Here is a 23,614-nt window from a genome sequence, read left to right as displayed (position 1 = left end):
GTAAGTTTAAGATATAAGAGCTAGTTAAAACTATGTTTAAGCTATGGGTCAAACAGTATTGCAAATAATACAATTTCGGTGTAGTTATTTCTAGTCTGGGCAGCCAGAAACAAACGAGCAGTCTCTGACAACAGTAAAGAATGTTCACACCCTCTAATCTGTAATACAAAGAAATCTATGGCATATTGTTAAAATAATCGAAAAGCACACAACCAACAGTGTGTACTTTATGTTTTATTTTAAAAGAATGAAAGATTACTATATACACATTTGCTTGTAAATGGCTAGAAGAAATCTTACAAGATACAACAGACTAACAAGAAACCTGACTGTAGAGAAATTTCCAGAAATCAACAAGGATGACCCCAGCTAAGACCCTAAGCAATAGAGGAGAGGGAGCCCAATCTTGACTTGTCCTGTAGTCAAACTGATGAATATCTTAAATGTCACCATAAAACCTTCATCCAGCAACTGATGGAAACAGAGGCAAGAGACCAACATTGGAGCACTGGACTGAGCTCCCAAAGTCCAGTTGAAGAGTAAGAGGAATGAGAACATGAGCAAAGGGGTCAAGATCATGATGGGTACACCCACTGAAACAGTTTACCTGAGCTAATGGGAGCTCCCCAATTCCAGCTGGACTGGAAAGGAACAAGCATAGGACCAAACTAGTTCCTCTGAATGTGGTTGACAGTTTCATGGCTGGGGCAGACTGCGGGGCCACAGGCAATGGCACCAGGATTTATCCCTACTGCATGTATTGGCCTTTTGGAAACCTATTCTCTTTGGATGATACCTTGCTCAGCCTATATACAGTAGGGATGGCCTTAGACCTTCCCCAAAGCAATGTGCCTTACCCTCTCTGAGGACTGGATGGGGATGCATGGGAGAGTGTGTGGAGGGAATGGGAGGAGCGGAGGGAGTGGGAACTTGGATTAGTATGTATAATGAGAAAAGATAGTTTGTTCTCTTTAAAACAAACAAACAAACAGATTAAACATTTAAATATAGGACCTGAAACTCCAAAACCACTGGAAAATAACATAAGGAAAATGTTTCTTGAACCATGATATTTTCAGCTGTGAACCCAGAAGCAGTAGAACAAAAACAAAATTAGATAAACAATATTGCATCAAAGTAAAATGTTTCCACATAGTAAAGGAAACAATCAAAGGAATTAAATAGTAACCTATAGAAAAAATGTTTGTAACCACACAACTCACAAAGACTTAATACCCACAAAATATTAGTAGCACAAACAACAAAAGAAGTAAAAAACAAAATTCAATGGCATTTAAATGGGCACATGTCTTGAATGAAATTTTACTAATAAAGTCATATAAATAAATAAATGATACAGCAGAACCTGATAATAGAGTCTGAACGTCTCACTTGGTGGTAGAGCATGTACTTAGCATACATGAGACCCAACATGTCTGACTTGAGAGAAAAGAGTGAGAAGAATTCTCTCCAGCATTCTGGAGAAAATGTATTGGGTTTTAAGTCATGTAACTAAGTGGCATTAAAGAAAACAACTGAGCCAGGCGGTGGTGGTGTACGCCTTTAATCCCAATACTCAGGAGGCAGAAGTAGGCGGATCTCTGTGAGTTTGAGGCCAGCTTGGTCTACAAGCGCTAGTTCTAGGACAGGCTTTAAAAACTAGAGCAAAACAGAGGCAGGCGGATCTCTGTGAGTTCGAGACCAGCCTGGTCTACAAGAGCTAGTTCCAGGACAGGCTCCAAAACCACAGAGAAACCCTGTCTCGAAAAACCAAAAAGAAAAAAAAAAAAAAAAAAACTAGAGCAAAACCCTAAGCCCTGACTCAAAAAAAGAAAGAAAGAAATAAAAGAAAGAAAGAAAGAGAAAAAAGAATACAACTGAAATTTTAAGAATGTAAACTGAAATATATATATATATATATTACTAAGCAAAATTTATAGGTGTCCATTTGCTTTGAACCAGCTCCTTCCAATACATGACTCAAAATGGACAAAACCAAAGTAGACTCACTCGTACTAAAGTTCCATATCAGCAAGATGAAATAAATTATTTACCTGACTTTTTCAGGATGTAGGAAAGAAAGGGAGATGGGAGGAGGGAGGAGGAAAGATGTAGTAGGAAGCCATTTATTTGTTCCCGACTGCCAAGACTCAAAATAACCACTCAGAAACTATATTATTTAAATCACTTAAGTGCATTGCTAGCTAGTTCTTATATCTTTCGTTAATCCATTTCTATTAATCTATGTATCGCCAAGTGACTGTGGTTTACTGGCAAGGTTTCGGTGCATCTGTCCCTGGTGGTGACTACATGACTTCTCCTGACTCCCCTTCTCTCTCTCTCTCTCTCTCTCTCTCTCTCTCTCTCGATATATATATATATATATATATATATATATATATATATATATATATATATATATCTTCCAGCCTGTCTATGGTCTGTTAAGCCATTGGCCGAGAGCAGCTACTTTATTCATTAACCAGTAAAAGCAATACATATACAGAAGAACTTCCCACACAGAAAGAGAGAAGGGGGGGATAAAAGTGGAGAGAGAGAGACAGATAGAGACAGAGACAAAGAGACAATAGAGAGAGGGGCTGGGGGGAGAGGGAGGGAGAATTTTAGCCAGCATAAAAAGAGAGGCAAGTCCCTCTGCTTTAAGAATGTTTTGAAATGTGGATGGTGTGGTTGAATTCACCTTAAAACAAATGAAGGTTCCACATTCTGCTCTTTAGCCCTGAGTGAGCAAAACTTATCAACTCTATCCCCATTTCCCTGCCTGATCTAGGACCAGCAAGCTGAACATTTCCATTTTCCTAAAGGTCACAGCTAGCTGAAATTATTTTGTTTCACCTATTCAGGGATTCTTGTTTTTGCTTTTGCTTTTTTTTTAAAGCTTGATGTCAATTATGAATTAATACCATAAAACACAACCATATACTCTTTGGAAAATGACTCCATAAAATTACGGAACTTTCTGCTTATAAAAATAGTTATGAAAACTTAGCTTCTAGACAAATGTCCTATTGACTATTCATATATTCAAAACAACAGTCTCTTATTGTCTTTACTTCTATTTGCTCATGAACATGTTTTTCTTCTGAAAGCCCAGAGATGTGTAGTCTTAGGCTGCAGGCATGTTAAAATTATCTTGTGATTTTAGAACTGTAGGGTTATCAGAGGATAGGGCAGCTCTAAAGCTTCTATTATGGGTTAGAGCTGCTACTTTGTATCCCAAGATCCAGTTGGCACCTCCAGACACTGAGCTAGTAGTAAAAGCAAAACCATTTGTTTCCACCAATTAAAATCAACACAAATATTAAACAAGTTGTTCCTTCCACACCAAACAAAGACCCCACTGTCGAGCATCCCAAGTCAAATGCCCAGCGACTTGCCCTATCACAGCCCCTCTTCTAGTTCCCTACTGCTCTAGTTTGTCTAAAAAAGGACTTCCTCCTTAGTGTGGCTCTGGTTCTTATATATTTTAAGGGAAGGTGACCTCCTTCTCATCATCCTCATACATTCTATCCCAGTCGAGTCTTTGCCCTGCTCTGTAGAAACACTTGTTATAATATAAGTATACCTAACTATTTATACATACTTCTTATCTCACTTCTTTATTTCCCTTCTCGAGACCAAATTCTTTCAGTAGTTGTTGTTAGTTTGTTTTGAGATGAGCTATCTATACAGCTCTGGCTGTCCTGGAACCCACTACGTAGACCAGCTTGGCCTTGAACTCAGAAATCTTCCCACCTCTTCTTTCAAGTGCTCCTTAAAGGAGGTTTCACAACATCCCGAGTTCTTGTGATTTGGCGCTTAAACCAATGCTTCTATGCCCTGTCAGACTTGAAGGAAAATCCATGCAATTCTTACAGAGGACATCTGTAAGGAATTGTTTTCTAGTTTCACTGGATTCCTGTTGCCTGGTTTTAACCCTGGCTTTGTAACTTATCAACCCATGTCCTGTATAGAAACTTGCAGTTACCTACTCTATGATGATTTTTTCTGCTCTTCTGTTGTGAAGTTTATTAAATAAACTAATTTTGAAGTCTAGAGAGCCTGCCTGGCTGAACTGAAAGGAAAGTGAGAAAGCAGCTTGTTAGGGTGAGGTATGTGAGGCAATATTTAACTGATTCATGAGTATTAAGGATCTTTAAAAAATTAGTATTTTGTACCAGGCATTGTAGCACACATGGTCAACTCCAATACTGGGAGGCAGCAACAGGCTCAAGGCAAGTCTGGACTACCTACTGAAACCTAACTTTGTTTTTTGTATTTTGTTTATTAAGAGAGACTTTTACACTTATTTTGAGCTTTAAAAATATTGTAGTATAATATTTTGTCTCTTAATCACTGAGCTTTTAAAAGCATCTTTCAATTTTGTGCCAAGACAGATGCGTTGCTTTCCTCTCTTTGTCTAGGACCTTCTGGATCTGTCCTGGCATCAAGCCTAGCTTCTCACTTGTGAGGTCTCTGCAGCCCTGAAGGCGCTGCCCTGGTTTGGTACTTGGGTTAATTGTTTTTGAGCAAAGTCCTTTGCATTTTTATTTTGCACGAGGCCCCACAAATCATATAACTTGTCTTGATCATCAAGTAAATTGTAAACTGAATGGTGAATAAAACCTGTGTTTTCTTTGCTTTGTAGGGAAAATTGCAGTTGCTGCTTGCTCTCCATCCACAGCTTCCTGTTTCTACTTTGTCATTAAATTCCTTTAATCCTGCAACAACTGGGCTCTGTCCTGGAAACTGCCTTCCTGGTCTCGCCTCTTAGAGACAATGGCTTTTCAGCTACTTTGAGCATGAGAAAAGGCTCATTGCCTCTGCCTGGAACTTTGGGAAACTGGTTGGCTCTGTGATTCATCAGAAATAAGAAAAACAAACACTGTAAATGGAGACCTTGGAAAACAGGTGGGCACCATCTCTTTACCCACGAGAAAGAGTTTAAGAGAAAATTTGTTTATGGGATGGGGCTTTAAAAGGCGACCTGGGGAATTTAGTACAGACGTAAATAAACAACTCTTCCTTGGATTGCATTAGTCTTCAGAATAAATATATTAACCAACTTCAGTCAAATTCTCTCTAGAATCTGACCTTGACAAGACCCAGTGCCCTCTGGTTGCTGCTCATGTCCCCCCCCATAACAGCAGGCAGTTTCTCTCTGGCCGCTTACCCCAAATCAGGCAGACCCTTCTCTCCCAAGAACTGAAGGTAAACAGAAGCCTCTTAGGATTCCTCAGCGCTGCAGGGCCAACCCGGCGAAAACCGCAGTCAGTAGACACCAATTTTGCCTTTTTACTCTATAGTCATCCGGTCCCAGATCCAAACACTCTTCTGTGACACCCCCAGTAAGGGGGGGGGAGCTGAACTGTGCCTCTGCCACAATAGCCCAGGTCTGTACCCACTTCCCTTTAAGTGTAGACACAAATTTGCCCAGACCCCATGCACCTCCTGGGCCCCAGCAGGCAGGAAGAAGGAAAAGTTTGGCTCCCTGGGTCCTCTCTCCTAACCCGAGGGTTTGAGTTTTCCCTGCCTTCTATCTTTCTTTTTGTCCCTCTCCTGCCCCAGTCTTCTTTATGAAGCATTTCTTGAGTGTGATTTAAATAATTATCATTTAAATATCTTAGTACAGACCACACAGAAAGCAGTCTAGCAAGGCAAGGGTTAAAGCGATACTGAGGGGAGGTTCAGTAAAGCATTTCATAGTACTTGGAAGAAAGTTTTTTTGTTTTGTTTTGTTTTTTAATTCTTACATCAGTAGCTTTGGCAGACTAAGCCAACCATGTTCAAAATTATTTTTTTAATAGCTACTAAATCACATTCTTTGTACAGGGGTGTCAGAGGGAGAGGGGCCTCTACACCTCAACGGGGCAGAACAGTAGAGCTACTCCTCAAGGTGCAGGAGCTGGAGAACCAGTGACCCCACCCTTGCTCATCACTTCAAAGGGTGAACTAGCGGAGCAAAGCTGGAGAACTCACCCTGGTGCTGAAGACAGGAGAGAGCTGACCAGATGACCAACAGTGCAACTAGTCAGACCCAGAACCAGGGCTAATTGTTGGCCCACCCCAACATCCACCCCATCTGTGATCTGCTGGAAGGGGAGGGGGTCTCCACAGCACAGGGCAGCAAAGGGATGTCCAGGAAGAGTCCCTGTGAGGGTCCAGTGTCAGTAGTGTAGCAGAGACGAGGGGCCTCTAGCCAATGATTCCATGCAATGAATGTCTGCATGTAAAGATGTATGGATAAAGGGGTTTACTGCATGACCCCCTGTGTTATACTGCAGTTTCCATGACAAGAGTTTCCCTTTCTCCCCATCTCTTTTTTTTCTTGTTTTTAAACTTAAATTTTGATTTGTTTTATTTGGGGAGGTGTTAAAGGGGCAGAGGGTGGAGGCAATGGTACGGAAGATGCATGGATCGGCTTGCATGATGTGAAAGGCACAAAAAGAACAAATAAGAAAGAAAGTTAAATGACTTTCTTCCAAGGGCTGTTCTGGAAGACTTATAAACGCCCCAGTCTTTAGCTCTATAAAATGACATGATTCTTTTTATTTAGCAGAAAATAAAAATGAGTTTCAGAATGGGCAAGTTCATAGATATAAAGTGATAGGCACCCATACATAAGTCTGTATAATTTTAAATGCATATCTTTTCTCTTCTGTCATTCTTTTTCCTGTTATTTTCTCTAAAGCTTGGTGTTAGATTGTGGGGGAGGGTTATAGATCCTTCATAGTTTCTCCCCCTTTTATTGTAAGGCAGGGGGGCATGAAGCATTTTGGCAGAAAGCTATCTAACCTCTTGTGAAACTTATTATTACCTAAAGGTGTCAGGGGGAATACATCCATCAAGCAGCCTCTGACGTTTCAAGTAACACAATCCTTCAGAGTTACCCTTAACCTTCATGGAGTGTTTACCACATGCCAGGCTGTTCCAGACTCTTCTCGTTGTGTCCTATTTCACCTTCACGGGCGCTGTGAGGTGGTACTGGTATTTCCTCAGATTTATACACAAGAGAAGAAACAGATTTAGAGATAAGGAACCGAGTAAGGCTGAACCCAGCTAGTCTATTCCATATGTCCTCATCTACTACAAAGAAAAGTTGGTGTTTTTGGACATCAGCTGCAACATAAAGCAGCTGTAACACAAAGATTACGATTTACTATGATAAACATTTTTGTTCATAAAATTTGTAAGTCTGATTACTTCTTGAAATCAAACGTAAGAAAATAGAAGTACTGGGAGTAAGACTGTACTATTGTCCACTAATTTTTGCTGGTATTCTATGTCATTGGATATTTGACTTCATTTAAGCTTAGCTGTTTAGAGGGACACACACTGTCTGCCCAATCACTGCTAGATTTTCATCTGCTCAGTATATGAGGAGAATCAGATGTGTGGAAAAAAGGAAAGAGATTGCCTTGCATGGGTCTGAAGCCTGGAACTCAACCATTTGCTAAGTGAAGATAATCTTCTTTTGGTAACATGTGAATAATAATGACTACCTCAGATGACTGTTGTAAGGGTTTAATTAAACTAATAATTGTCAAATACTCAATATTATGCCAAAGAAAGTATCAAATAAGAAACAGATACTGATATCAATGTTGTTACTGTTATTTTAAACTTTATAAATACAAATAGAATTTTAACTAGAAAACATCTGTAAACCAAAACTGTATATAGTGCAGTTAGCCCAGTGAACCACACAGCCCAACAGAGTGCACCTTCAGCATGCTCAAACCCTTACAGTTGGCTTTCTGTTAGGCAAAAGTTTACATTATAGTATTAAATATCTTCCGTGATTTATTGAGCAATATACTGAAGAGACAAGAAACAGTGTAGTTTTTTCATGCCTACAAAAAAGTGGGAAGTATTAAACTTAGGATTATATAACAGAGTTCCTCAGCTGTTGCTGCTCATCAGATGTGGATGACACATTGTTAATGTTGGTTTCCCTGATAGGAGGGAGAGGCGCCTCATGTTTAATAGAAATATCAGAACTGAAGTAGTACTTTTGGATGTACCCCCACCGAAACCCTTATCTGACTTCTGGAGAATTTTGCACAAGCAACATTTTTAACCTTTTGATTTTGTTTAAAGGGGATCTTAGTGCTGAAGAGCTGGTGAAGTGTTACTGGGTTGTAAAACAGGCATTGTCCTTCTGTTTCTAAAGTGATAGACACCATATGTAGGTCTGTATGGTTTTAAATAGATAGGTCTTCTCTCTTGTGCCATTCCCTTTCCCCTGTTATTTTCTTCTGTTTGAAGATAATTTTGTTTGAAGAAAAAAAAAGACTCTTCGTAGTTCTCCTTTGTTGTTGAAACACAGAGGCCCTGAAGTTTTGGGCAGTGTGCTTCATGAGAGCAAAGTGTGCTAGGATTGCTATTTGATTTGGGTTAGTGAATGTGGCTAAAATGCAGTCACCACGCTGAATTCTAAAAGGGTAAATTTTAAAAATCAGATTGTTGGAACAAAAGATACTAATGCTAATGATAAGAGTTACATGTCTTGGGCCTGGAGAGATGCCTCAGTAGCTAAGTGTAAATACAGCTCCGGGGCAATCTGGTGCTCTGCCCTGCATGGGCACCTAAGCTTATGTACAAACACACACACACACACACACACACACACACACTATATATATATATATAGATATAGATATATATACACAGATAGATAGATAGATAGATAGATAGATAGATAGATAGATAGATAGATAGATAGATAGATAGATAGACAGATAGATGATAAGGAACAGAGTAAGGCTAAACCCAGCTAGTCTTTATATATGAGTTGTATATCTCTAAGGCTTCTGGATTGGATCATCAAATAAATAACTAGCAGGGAGTTAGGCACCTGAAACTCCAGCATGGTCTTCCCCATGTTTGACTCCAACATGTAGTGATATGCTCCAACACTCGTGCTGGGGTCGTCTGCATCATCTAAAGTGCCCTTGGGAAGGAAATCAAACAAAGAAACAAAATGTCAATAATAATTCCTTCCCTTCTTTGAATGAATAGGACTTAATCCTATTATTGGCTTAAAGGTTCTGGATAAAATGCTTAATCTCATTTACAATGACTCAAGTAACGAGTGTTTTATAATCAGCTTAAATGTGACTTTTGCTTAAAATGCTAGCAGATTGTAGAACTACTGATAGAATAATAATCCCAAAGCAGGAATTCCCTTTTCTTCTTTTAGGATCTTTTGTCAGTGATGCTTTAATGCTTATGTGGCTGTTCTCCATGACTGTCACTGTGGTTTACTGGAATCTTACAACATTGATCTTATCCTGATTTCAGGTAAGACTGCATAATAGAAATTGAAAGAACTTTACAGGCGTGTGACCCATTCCTTCCTGCCTGCCTGATTCTTAAAGGGAAGTTTTCATAATAAGCTGTTGCTGACTGCATGAGTATTGGTTTGTATACATTTTTAACATATATAAACTACTTAATATTTAAGAAGCAAGGTAGGTGACAGGTAGAAATGAGATTCTCTTTAGCTTGGTTGTGAGGAACAACACTAAGCAGCAAACCCAAGCTCTGGAATGGTATTCAGGCTTCCTTCAGTATCCCATGACCTTGGATTCCCAGGATGGTGAGCAATAGCAGCGTTGTGAGACTGCACAAACAGCTGTCAACATCAGGCAGCAGGAGATGTATAGCTTCAAATGCAATAACATTAACACACTGCTCCTGAAATATTTACGTTGGCCTTTTAAAATATCCTAGGGGAAATCCATCCAGAAGCCTGCAAGCCACACATATCTCTCTCTTTAGAAATTTCCACCAAAAAATGACAAATTACATTTACATTGAGGGCCCTTCCTTGCTCCTAAGTAAATTCCACATGTATATAAATCAGGCATCATTTTCCTAACTTCTCTTCCTCAAAGGCACTTGAATTTACAGGGCCAGAAAAAAAAAGCTTGCTTTTATGTTCAGAGCAGATATAGTACAGACCTCCCCACTTTCTCCCAGCTAGGCTACTAATCCCACTGTCCTGCTTCCCCAGCTCTTCTCCAAGTGATAAGGCAAAAGCATCCCTAACAGTCTCATCATCTCCTTCATGAGCTGCTGCCCAGTAAAGACAGAGACTGTCACTTCAGCTCAGGAAGAAAAACAAAGGGAGGGGATGCTGGCACAAAAGCTTTTAATCCCAGGACTCACTCAGGAGGCAGAAGCAGGCAGATTTCTATGAGTCTGAAGCCAGCCTGGTCTACATAAGTGAGTTTCAGTAGCATCATGACTACATAGTATGACCCTGTCTAAAGAAAAGGGGTGGGGGGGGGCAAGAAACAGAAGAAAAGGGACAACGTTTGCCCTCTTCTATGATTCAAACACTCACAGAGAAACATCTGCTATACGTGGGGTTCAGGGTGGCTTACAGTTGGAGATACTGGACAGGAATTCTCAACCATTTATTGGACAAATAAATATCTAGTACTGTATTGCTGAGAAATTTTCCTATTTAAATTTCTAAGGCACATTTTGTTGTTTTCATTTATCTTTCAAAGCATTTCATTGTATCTGTCACGGAAAGTTTCAAAGCTTACCAGAAGATGTAAACCGCTAGAAACCATGATTGTTGAACACACAGAGCTGTCAAAGCAGCCCATAGTTTCTTACACTATCAACTGCAAGGCTGCATACTGGCTGGGGAATTATTATTTACAGAAAGAAGAACTTAAAATATTTAGCATAATTAGTTAAGTTTGGAGAAATTAGAGCTAATTTACTACTAGATTATAAATCATTTTTCAACTGCATACATTTTGGACCCTGAAAAATATCTATAACCCTCAAAAAGCAAACATTGAAATCAGTGTGATCATGTGATCTTCCTCAGTCTGAAAGTTAATTGATTTTGATCCTGGCATATCAAGAGTATTAACAAGATACACAGTGGGGAACCACTTTCACCTTCGTGATTTCTAACCTAAAAATTCATTTTGCTAAACTTTCATGAGTAGATGGGCAGAAATTTAACCTGAATATTGTTGAAATGGGGAATTTGCTGACTTTGGTATTTCCCAAGATTCAAATGTTCTCATGTTCCCCCCTCTCGCCTCCCTTAGGTACTCACACTGGTGGAGGCTACTGCTTCCTGAACACTCTCCATGATGAATTCCTTGGTGATCCTTCGGGAGGGCAGCTCATTGAAGAGAGAGTTGATGAGCGCCACTTTAGCGGCATCCCGCCTGGCCTCAGCTCTACTTAAGCAGCACTTGAGGAGAAAGGAGAGGCAGTTATTAGAGAAGTCAGCATCTTACCATTCCAACACTGCAGCCGCGGACCTCTGTGCACTTCTGCCGTATACATTTACATGGGCTCTCTCTGTGCCTCAAAATAATAGTAGGATTGAAGTTGAAATTGATTAATTGATATAAAAAAGCACCAAGAATGGTTATAATACATCACCATGGTCCATGAAAGAATGTCAGTCACATTTACCATTATGAGGGTTCTAAGAATATATATGTTAGTGAAAGGATACTACTGTCAGTACATACTGTTTTTAACTTTTCCAGCGTTTGTTCCCCACCTTTCTTCTAGCAATAGTTCCCTAATTTCCTTGAGGATTGCCCTTTATACTTTGCTCATATATAGTTTGTATAGAAATCAAAACCATTTGGTTTTCCAAAGTTAGGTGCCACAGACTGTATATGCTCAGTAACTTATTAAATGCATTATATTTCAAGCCTGAGGCGTGTTGACAACTCCTTGTAATCCCAGTACTTTCAAGGCTGAAGTTATAATATTTTGAGGCGAACCTAGGCTAGAGAGGGACTGTAGAGCTTTAGCTCAGTTGTAGAGTACTTGCTTAGAATGCACAAGGCCCTGGGTTTGAATCCCAATACTTTTAAATATTTTTTCCAGTGCTCCCAGTGTAATATTAGTCTCTGTCCTCCAAGCCTGATTCCCTCATTGTTCACATGGGCTTGCCTGAGTATCTCGCTTCCATTCAGTTCATTCTCTCTCTTTTCCTAATACTTAAAAGTTCCCAATCTTTGAGTTGAGGTAGAAGTCCTATCAGAGCTTGAATAAAGCCATACCTTTAGAACATTTAAGAAATGATAACTGCTTTCCAAGAGGCTCCTATGAACACAGAGCTATAGACACTAAGGTTCCTAGTAGGAAACTACACTTGTGAAAAGAAGTCCAGGCCCAAGACAAGTCAATGGGGTAGCCAGGGAGCCCAGGCTTGTAAGATCTAGTCCACCTGAGTTTGGGGGGGCTATTTCCTTATACAGAGCTTCTACTACCTAAATGTGAGGCTTTCAGAAACATGACTATAAATAGTGTGAAAAGGTAAGAAAAGTATTATTGAGGGCCTCACTTCATTTTTCAGTTCCATAGTCTCAAATTCCTGTGTGCTTTCACACTCTACCCCACACTGACCTTTCTGCCCTGTCCCCAGGTGCTTGAATACAACCTTGTATCATTTAGAGCCCACTTCCACAAACCCAATTTGAATCCCTGAGATCAGGTTCCCAGTCTCTAAACCCTCCAAATATCATGAATGCTCTAGTGTAAGAATCATGTAGGTAACAACTGATCACTTCTTTTGACTTCTCCCCAAACTTTTTTTTTTTTTGGTATTTTTGCATGCTTCTTCAATAGTCATTATAACATCTAAACCAGGATCAGTGCTTTGATTTGAGATGCTTGTGTACCATCAGGGCATGGAAAAGATAGTAATCATAAAGACTTTTAAAACAGTGGGGCAAGATGTGTGTGTGTGTGTGTGTGTGTGTGTGTGTGTGTGTGTGAAAGAGAGAGAGAGAGAGGGAGGGAGAGAGAGAGAGAGAGAGAGAGAGAGAGAGAGAGAGAGAGAGAGAGAGATACAGACAGACAGACCACGGACAGAGGAAGTTTAAGTTCCAGTAGCATCAGTTTACTTGAATGTAATTATTTGCTGGTCTTTTGCCTGTTGTCTCCTCCTGCATGCCCTAATTGTTAGATAATTTTCTTTGTGTTCATAACCTATTATATAATTTTTTTGCATCCCTTCCTATTACAATTTACTGAATGAATAACAGGCTGACACATAGGAAACTTGGTAGAAAATCAATAAAACCCCTGAAAAATGTGCAAGAAATTCTTTCAAGAATAAATATATATACTACTTTTTCTTTAAAAGTACTATTTTATATACTTTATATGGTATTTTAATTCAGCAGTACGAAAATATATTAAGCCTGAACTAATATTCATAAGGATAAACTGGATTTAGACTCTGATATGAACATTTTTCTCAATATGTAAGTTATATTTATTATCCTTTGAAAAGAATAAACTCCTATTAAAAAGAAAAGGTTTTGCCAATATTACACAACATCTATACCAGCAGCTCATTTTAATAGCAGTTTTACTTTGCAAAATCTACAACAGAGTTTTGGGACTTTAGAATTTAGGGAATAAGATACAGGTCAGGGTACTCTCAAACTCTTAGGAAATATCTTTGTCTAAATAATAGCAATTTAAGACAACTTTCAGGGGGGGGAGAGACAAAGTAAACACTGCATAGTTAAAAGAAGCAATCTATTTAAGTAAGAACAGCTAAGTACTAGATCAAAGGCAGCATGTCCATTTACAGCCATCGTACTGTCTCACAGATCAAAGAATGGCCAGCCAGGCAGGCAACAGACAGGGCCTTTACCAGGGAAGCATGGAAGAGGAAGGTGGGAGACTCAGCTAATCTCAAGATGTAAAAGCAGACACCTGTCTTTACTTATTTTATTGTTTCAGGGTATTGGAGGGTTTTTTTCCCCCTTCCAATGGGGAGAAAGTGTGCCTGTTAATAAGTACATAAAATAAAATCAGTTCTGAGACATCAAAGAACTTTTCTTCATATTGCTCTTTATATATCTGAACGACAATCACTTCAGAATGAATGTCTATAATGTCAGCCAGCTGCTTTCTTCTGAAACTACAAATCCAAGCCAGTAAAACTGCTGCCTGTTTTGCTTTTTAGAGGTTTAAGGAGAACCTTTCACCCATAGGAACATATACTTGGCCAAGCAATTTAGCTCATTTGCAGTCTGCTTGGAATATCAAAATAACAGTCTGGATGCTCCTATAAGAACACGCACCTTCACAGTCATCACCAAACAATGGGAACTGTAAAGAAATAAATACGGCAAGTTAAAGGGCATTTTATTGTTTCCAAACTGGTCATCAAGGACATCAGATGGGAGTAAGTAAAGAATGATGCTATTTCAAAGCAGCTTCCAACTAGAATTAGACTTCACTGTATGGTTTACTCTTGCTATTTTTTCCCCAGACCTCATCATAAATACAAATCTGTAAACTGTACCTTATGTGCTGACCATTCTTACTTGCTAACACACAGAGACAGCTTTCACCCTTTGCATTCTATGAAAGTTCTGAGCTTGAATATTAAACAGTCAAAATCTTTAGCAAAGTCAACCGTGGACTTCTTAGGCATGTGAACTAGATGCTTTGTGAGTGGCCAGCAGACCCCACCAGATATTTCTCTTGCTACTCAGGTGTCTTTTATTTGTTAGTAGATTATAAACTATTATAGTCATTAATGCCTTCTAATAATAAAGCAAAAATGAAAATATTCTCCTCCCTGATAACCCTTCTTATGCAAAAAAAACCCACCCACTCCCCCCCCCCAAAAAAATCCACACAGAATGCTGTAATGCTTAGGAAAGCCATTTAAAGGCAATGGTGGGTCAAAAAGAAAATGCCCTCAGTGGTTCATTCCTTTTCCCAGCATTCACATCTTCACCGAAGTCTCTCGACTCTGTAGGAGTGTTAGTCAATGGAACATGGCAGAAGTGATAGTATATTTCTGTAATATTGGTTTATAAAGACCCCGTTTGCCTTTTCTCTGTTTACCTTCATGAAGAAAAGTTAGCTGATGTATTTAAGCAACCCCATGGAAAGGCACACATGACCAAGAAAAGGCCTGGGGTCAATAGCCATCTTGGTGGCGTTGAAGGATACCCAATCCAATCTTTAGATGACGGCTTGACTACCACCTGATTCCAGAGTCCTGAACATGTGTGTAAGTTTTGAAACAATTTATTATACAACAGAAGATAACTATTACAGAGTCTTCACTTGCACTTTTGGGAGAGAGCTCAGTGTCTGAGATCTTATTGCTGACCCTCAGTGCTTTGGTCCTGTGCTAAGCATTTTACGGTTAATATCATGTCTAGTTATCACAACAATTCTATGAGGTTGGTTTTATTATTACTCTTATTTTATAATTGTGGAAGCATAGACTTTATAAAGGTTATGCACCCCAAGGTTATGGGACTTAAAAAAACAAACAAATAAATATTCTCTCTCAAGTATATCTAACCAGTAGTTTATTTTGTACTTCATAAGAATCCTAACTCAAATCTTCAGATGAGTGAGTCACTGTGAACAGTATGCATGGTTGTGTTCTGTGTGGGGGCTACTAATTTCAGGCACATTTGTACCATGGAACAGGCCTGGAGAACAATCTATGGGAGAATTCATTTAGAGGAAAGTGGAAAGTTTAGGGAGTTGGTTCTTCCTTCTACCGTAGGTATCAGAGAGTCAACATCTTGGAAGCAGTTTTATCTGTTGAGCCATCTTGCTGACCAGCCTTCCACCTTATTTTTATGGGACAGGATCTTTCGCTAACTCTGAGATCACCAATTAGTTAGGTTAACTTGCCAGCAAGCTCAAGGACCCAGTACACTAGGATCATAGGCACATGTCTCTATGCCTAGCTTTTTTTATGTGAGTGATGGGGTTCAAACTCATAACCTTATGCTTGTACAAGAAAACTTTATCCACTGACCCAGTACTCCAGCTCCCAGATATGCATTTAAATAAACCTTCCAGGTGAATCTGAAGACCCTAGACCTGTTCTTAGAAGAAAAACAATGTAAAAAATTCCAAATAAAATGTGTTAACATTATGCTTTCAGCCAGTCTATGTAGAAGCTTTTTTTTGTCTTTATGATAAATCTGCATTGTGAACATAAAACAATGGTAGTTTCTCAATAGAAGAACTGTTTCTATCTAAGAATTAAGCAAAAAAAAAATCAGGTTAAAAAGCCCTTTGATAACTCTCCTAAAAGTTGTTGGCTTTTCTAAATTAAATTGAAGTTCTGCTTTTTATTTCTTCTGTGATAAACTATACAATGTTAAGATGTAAACAAGATTAATTTGTAGATTGCTCACAAATTAAATAGTAGCTATTCATGGTTTTTATTGTGCTTTGTTTTGTTTTCTTAGGAATGCAAAGACATTCTTAAAAGAGCTTAAATAAAATTTATAAATAAAATATTATAAATAAAATAATAACAGGCAAATTTTAAGTAGAAATGTCTAACAAGAAATTAGTATCATTTTAATAATTTACAAAACACTTAAAAACTGTAGGTATATTCCTTATAGGACATCTTCTCGTCAGTCTGAAATAATTCAGATTGAAGAGTAACTTACATAATATCTGTCAATGGATTAATTTTCATCCATAACTTGTTTTAAAAAATATAAGCAGGATGTGTGTGTTGAGTCAATTTTTTTCCATTCAAAAGTTTATTGAACATATATCCTAGATATGATTGGTTCTGTTGGAAAGCGTGTGGAAAGACATCAAGACAAGGAACCTAACTCCATCTTAACAGACTTCCTGGAATTATTCATCCATGTGCTTTAAAGATTAATAAAAAGGTTCTTTCAATCTGAAATCTATAGAGTCAAATTAAGTACACTCTACTTAGTGCCTATGAATGGCTGCTGAGGAGCTGCAAAGATGTAGCAGGCAAAATAACAGAAATGTAATAGCAAGTGTTACTTGTGACTCAAGTTAAAATGAATCTTTGCTGGGATCAAGGACAGTTTAGTGATATTTAGTTAGGACTCACTCAACAGTAAATTGCACACAAGGGGCTCTCCCACACTAAGATTTTGCAAGTGGCAAACCAAATAAACTGACAGTGAAAGGGGAAAATCTTGTCCTAATCTTAAATGTTGCAATGTCTGTCATTCAAATGGTTGAGAACACTTTTTCTTTGCAACATGTAGTCCGAGTTTCTGCAAGCGACTTGCAGAGTTTACGTGTGCATGACCTGTGGGCTCTGGTCAGTGTTACCAACACCTCAGTTTCATTCTGACATCAAGCAAGCCTTCAACAAAAAGAATTCCACAAGCCAGGCCCTGCTGCTCTCAGTTCTTTAATGCTTTGACCTCCCGGGTCAGAGCATGAACATTCGCATGTGTTTCAATATATTGGGTTGTGGATGTAATAGCATTTGCCCCTTCCAGATGGTGATGTGGAAAGGGCAACGGCTGAGCTCCCATCACTCAGGTTAACGCCACCTCTTCAGGTCAGGCTGGAGGAAGAATGTGGAGACAATTCAAGTCTCTGTATGTGCTGAGAACAGGGGTCTTTGCTAGGCATGGGGGAGGGGACTGGTTTGAGAGTCCAGTGTTCGGAGAAAATTTACCAGTTTCTGTTAGCTTAGGGGAACATTTCAGGCATATGGTAGATCAGAATGTTTTTTCATAATATAAACCACCTGCCCATCTCCTCATTTACCTCTGTTTGAAATGCTATTCTACACATGTACCTAGACCAAAGTCCCTGGTAACTATTAAATCCCAAATTACACCGGGCTCCTTCAACTCTCTCTCTCTCTCTCTCTCTCTCTCTCTCTCTCTCTCTCGCTCTCGCTCTCGCTCTCGCTCTCGCTCTCGCTCTCTCTCTTCCTTTTTTAAAGTTAAGGTGAAGACAAGATGAATCAATCAAAGCTCAAATTTTTGGCTTATTTGGAGACCAGAGAGACGAATGGCTCAGCAGTTAAGAGCACTCACTGCACTTCCAGAGAACTAAGATTTAGTTCCCATCACCCACATCAGATGGCTCACAACCACCTGTAATTCCAGTTCCAGGGGATCCAACACCTTCTTCTGACGTCGGAAGGCACCTGTAAACACATGGCATACTCTCACACAGACATACATGCACACATACTTAAATAAAAAAGAATTCTTAAAAATTTTTCTTTTGACTTATTTTTTATAGTAATTTTGGTGTAAATAGATTGCATGAGAGGGATGGGAGGAAACCAGGGAAAGTCAAATTTACCTGCTCAGCAACTTAGTAAGACGGTGTATTCCAAGGGCTGTAAGACTCCTGTAGAGATATCCTGACATCCTTATTTTATCATGGGCCTTCTCTAAGTTTTCCTTTCTCTATGCTACCATTTTCTCTGGAGGTCAAGCATCTCTATTCACTTTGTTTAATAAGGAAGAAGCAGATAAGAGTTAAGGAAAGAAGGCTGGGGAATAAAGGGTCTTATTAAAGCAATACACACTTCCAAGTTACATGCAAGTCATTAAAGTCTGATAATTAGCTGGCATGTCTTTCATATGAATGCAGTATTAACTAGCCTTTCTATCTTTAGGTCTCATTAATTATGTCAGGATGTTTTGCTGTGAAGATTTCTACCAGGAAATAACTGCTTTAGGAGTTGCTATACCCCATAATATGTGATGCATCTGAGCCTTGTACCAAAGCCAGGAAAAAAGCCAAGGATTGTTTCCAACAGAAATATTTAGTATTAAAGCAACATTGGTGTGGACAATAGTCTTGATTTTATGGCAGGAACCTCACTTCTATCTGGAGACTGAAATGTTAAAATGAGGGCTTATTTGATTACTAGCAAAGAAAGCATTGCAGTTTCATTTAGTCAAGTATGTGAACTGACTAAATATTCTCTCAGTCATGGGGAAAACCTTAGTTTTATTAACTTATTTTTATTGTGACTTAGATATATCGTTACTATCTTGGATTTTGAGAAGACTCATACAATTTATAAAAGTATAAAATGTATTTTTGTGTCTGACTATACAGGTAAAATGTGCTTATCATCTTAAGCGAGTAAAAGAAAACAACATTCCACACTTTCATTTTTCTTGTACTCAGTACAATCCTTGTAAAAATAGTTTTCCTATGTATTTTCATAAGCAATGACTTTGAAAAGCAGAGTGGCAAAATAATTAAAGGCCATTAAGCAAAGACTGAGTGGTTTCTTTTTCTTCCTACTATACAGCCCATTGCACAACACCAGTGTCTTAGGTAGGGTTTCTCTTACTGCAACTAAACACCATGACCAAAAGACAAGTTGGGGAAGAAAGAGTTTATTTGGCTTACACTTCAGCATTGCTGTTCATTGCTGACGGAAGTCAGGAGAGGAACTCAAATAGGGCAGGATCTTGGAGGCAGGCGCTGATGCAGAGACCATGAAGAGGAGCTGCTTCCTGGCTCGATTCCCATGACTTGCTCAGCCCACCTTCTTATAGATCCCAAACCAGCAGCACAGGGATGGCACCACCCACCATGGACTGGGCTCTCCCCCACTGATCACTAAATAAGAAAATGCCTTACAGCTGGATATCAAGGAGGCAATTTCTCAAATGAGGCTTTTTCTCCTGATGACTCTATAATTTGAGTCAAGTTGACACATAAAACCACCCAGAACAACCAGATATGTGTTAAAAATGGGTTGTGGGGGACAGTCAAGAGTCTGCTGGTAGAGATACCAAGTGTTTCAACCTCATAGACCTGGCATTATACAACTAGGCTTAGAATCACACTGTGTCGTTGAACACCTATGCTTATTTTCTATGAAACACTTTTAACGATAGCACCCAAATAGTTATGAAAGATATAATATCCTAAGAAATTAAACATATTTCAAATACATCAAGCTATCACATCAATGCTTTACATTTTTCATTAATAATAATGCACATATGTAAATAATTGTATAAAATGTAGTACTATGCCAAAAGGAAATTTGCATTTACTAAAGATAAGAATGCAATCCTTAATTCCAAATTATCCTAGCCAATTCTATACGGAATACAAATCACAGACTTTTTTTTTGAAAAAATTAATCATAAACTTTTAAAATAAAAATATAAAATAAGATACTCAAATTTTCCTTGCGGTTTATAAACAAAAACAGTTGCTGAAACAGTAGTGGGTTTTCTTGTGCATTCATAAGGAGTGGCTGATAGATAAGCTGGGGTCATAGTTGTTTTTATGGTAAAAATGTGGAAAATGTTGCTGGTTTTCATGGTTGTGACGTATGCCAAGAGAATGATTAACTGCCTAGACCCTCCCCAAAAAATGATGTAATGAAAACACAATCAAAATGCACAAATCTCATTTAACTTCTGAGGAAAACTTTTATATCAGTAGATTATTTTGTTTATTGCTTAGATATTTAAGAATAACACCATATTTTCACTTCTCTTTTTTCATGCTATAGTAATTTATGAAGGTCTGATGAAAGGAAGATCTATGGTGTTTCCCCCATATATTTGCATTTATTTTTTGAGGGTGAACTGTGGTGTCAAGATTAACTGAAAATGTCTTAATTAGTCTTCATGGACACAAGTTTTCCATTTGCTAAAATGAGAAGTGTTTTGCATAACAAACAGTGTTAGCTTGTGACCATCAAAGCCTTGAACAGCTCTCCTTTCACTGGTCAGAAAACTAAAGCTCAATGAATACCATGTTTTGAGTGAATGAACATAATTTCTTACAGCTTTCATGAAATGCTAATGGCAGCGTGATTCGCTCTGTAATCCAGCCCATCCTCCACTTTAACTGTTTTCCATCACTAGGCACCACTGGAAGTGATGTCCACGACACAGCAAGAAGCCTGCTTTGGCATAATCACTTCTCCATGCTTCAGCACATGGCCTTGGCATTAATAATCCATCATGAGATGATTTGCAGTGCACAAGGGTGGCATTTGGTTATGTGAAAAGGCATAGCAGGAAGAAGCATGTAGGTAGGCTCTTATAGGCTAGCTGCTGGAAAACATGGCTAAATGCTATATGGTGAAAAGAACATTTAAGATGGTTTTTAAACTCACAAAGAAACAGTGCAAGGTATCATCTCTAGAGAAATTCTTATTCCTCTTTTATTTCCTGTTTTTTCTTTCCCCAACCATGTTTTGGAGGGACAAATGGGTCAAGGGGCTAGATTTGGTTGCCAACACCCAAATACATTTCAAAATATATTTGATTCAGGAAGTTCTGGATCTTTTAAAGCAAGGATGTTAACAATCCTCCTGGGAACCTTAAACTATGATGATTTAAACATAAGGAAAAGGAGACTTTAAAATGATCAGAGAAGTCACCCAGAGGCTTCCCTGCTGAGGAGTTTTCATCTTTTTAAAACTACAAGGAGAATGTTGGATTCATCACCTAAGGGAAGTCCTGTCATTTGAGTCAAAATTTATGAGACAATAGGAAAATTCATAAAACAAAAACAAGAGCACTGGAATTCTTAGATCCATGGTCTCTAGATATATTTTTATATGATAAATGCATTCCATTTTAGATATACTATAATGAGTGCATTTATTGACTGTGGACATAATTCGTTCCTGAGTACAAATACAGTAATAATTGGTTATTCATGGCCATGAGAGCCAAGTGAGAGCAAAGTTATGCACAAATGAAATCCAGAGGGAATGGGGGGTCCTAGAGCAATTATTTCTCATTGATTCACTTCCAGTACTTTAGCCATAGATATGTACAAGATAATATTGATTTATTACAGGGTTACGAGCCTCTGTAGCCCTACATGAAAAGTTAAGCGGATACCTTTACTTACTATTGATTACATAGAAGAGTAACAACACTAAGTTATTCTTGGGGTTTGTTATTCATTAATTTGAGTATTGATTAAACAAAATTTATTAGGTTGATCTTATGTGAAAATAGCAGTGCTTGAGATTATGAAGGTCTTGAGGATATGGGTCCCATTCCTGAGGCATCTATATTTTATTGCAGAGACAAAACACATGCATACATTACCTTAGCACAAGATGCTAATAGAAAAGCAAATAACTGCTTTTAGAAATCAGAAGAGGTAGACTGCTTCCAAGAGAAGATTCAGAGCGTATGCACGGAATTAGAAGGTGGGAATAGTGTGAGTATGGGGATGACTAGAAGAGATCAAGACATGGGGTGTGGGAGAGTTGGGCCAAAGGATCCAGTATCAGATTCTAGGAGATACAGCTGGGAGGAGGAGAACTAAGGTCAGCTGAATAGTCTATTGCTGTAGATTCATTGGATTTCAGTAAGATAACAGCAACCACTAGTTTTCTCCCCTAGTCAAAATTTTTATTTGGAAATGATTTAGAGAAAAGTTTTAAAGATAATATAGTTTCTTACTAACCAGAAATTGGTTTATGTTTCTGTTAGTTTTAAAATGTTTTAGTTTTATTTTTTTTAATGTGTGTGTATCTATGTGCATGTGAGTGTAGATAACCTGGAGATGGAGTTATAGGTGGCTGTGAGCCATTTGATGAGGGTGCTGGGAACTGAATTTACATCTTTTACAATAGCAGTACATGATCTTAATCATCTAGCCATTTCTACAGAACCCTTATGATTTTTAACATAATGATTTTTTTAGTTTGTTTTTATTACACTCCTATAATTTGTATGTCTTGTCTTCTAAGTAAGGCAAAACCTTGTTAAATATTTATTTTGGTTTTTATTATTTAGAAATTCCGAAGATGTCTTCTTTCTTATCTTTCTTACTTATCTTTTCTTTCTCTCCTCCTCCTCCTCCTCCTCCTCCTCCTCCTCCTCCTCCTCCTCCTCCTCCTCCTCCTCCTCCTCCTCCTTCTCCTATTCCTCCTCCTCCTCTCAGGATTTTTCTGTGTAGACCTGGATGTCCTGAAACTCACTTTGTAGAACAGGCTGGTCTTGAACTTGCAGACATCAGCCTGCCTCTGCCTCCCAAGTACTGGAATCAAAGGTGTGCTCTATAACTTCCAAATTACTTATCTTTTCAAAGACATAGGTTTTGGTTTTCTTAACTAAATTTGCTAGATTTTGACCTATTTCAATGTCAGTAACCTTAAAGTTTTTCCAAAAGTTATCTATACACCCAATATATTCAATCTAATTTTTTAAAAAAACAATGAGACTGCAGAGATGGCTCAGCAGTTAGGAGCACTGGCTGTTCTTCTAGAGGAATGGGGTTTAATTCCCAGAACCCATAGGGCAGCTAATAACTATCTGTAACTCCAAGATCTGACACCCTCACACAGACATACAAGCAGGCAAAACACCAATATATATAAAATAAGAATAAATAAATTATTAAAAAACAAAACAAACTAATGGATAAATGCAGTATTTAAAAAGATCTCCAACTTAGCTTTCAAGGAGAATGCCCCCTAGTCAATCATTCTGTCCACATTTTTTGGAGTCTCTGTTCCCGCCTCATCTTCCTTGGACAGTAGCTAAAGCTAAAATTGAGGTTTTATCCCAACTTTCCAACTCCCAGCCATCTTTAAGTCTGTGTACATTCTCTGTTGATCACATTGTATATGCAGCTCTACCACAACAGATGCGCATGACTCATTTCACTTTCTGAAGCTCTTAACTTCATTTAGTTCTAAGATATCTTCATGCAACGACCAGAGAAGTCTTTCAGAAGCACATCTGAATATATCGTTCACATTCAGGGTTTTGATTTTATTTAGTATAGAACATGTATTCCTTTGCAAGGTGTGATGGCCAAGTGTCTAAATGCTATCTTCCACAAGTTCTTT

The 23,614-nt window shown here is 38.4% G+C and overlaps 1 protein-coding gene across 1 annotated transcript in view; it reads right to left on the bottom strand.

Annotated features, from left to right (window-relative positions):
• The window catches only part of Lix1 (limb and CNS expressed 1), a 56,030-nt gene that overhangs the window by 9,321 nt on the left and 23,095 nt on the right, over positions 1–23,614 (bottom strand). Inside the window, exons 3-4 of the mRNA XM_075951818.1 lie at positions 11,090–11,230; positions 8,858–8,953 (exon numbers count right to left, since the gene is read on the bottom strand). Coding sequence (XP_075807933.1) covers positions 8,858–8,953; positions 11,090–11,230 — 237 coding nt within the window. The remainder of the gene's footprint in view (positions 1–8,857; positions 8,954–11,089; positions 11,231–23,614) is intronic.

The sequence above is a fragment of the Microtus pennsylvanicus genome, chromosome 1, assembly GCF_037038515.1.
Source record: "Microtus pennsylvanicus isolate mMicPen1 chromosome 1, mMicPen1.hap1, whole genome shotgun sequence".
In the NCBI taxonomy this organism is placed as follows: Eukaryota; Metazoa; Chordata; class Mammalia; order Rodentia; family Cricetidae; genus Microtus; species Microtus pennsylvanicus.
This window is presented reverse-complemented; position numbering and strand designations above follow the sequence as displayed.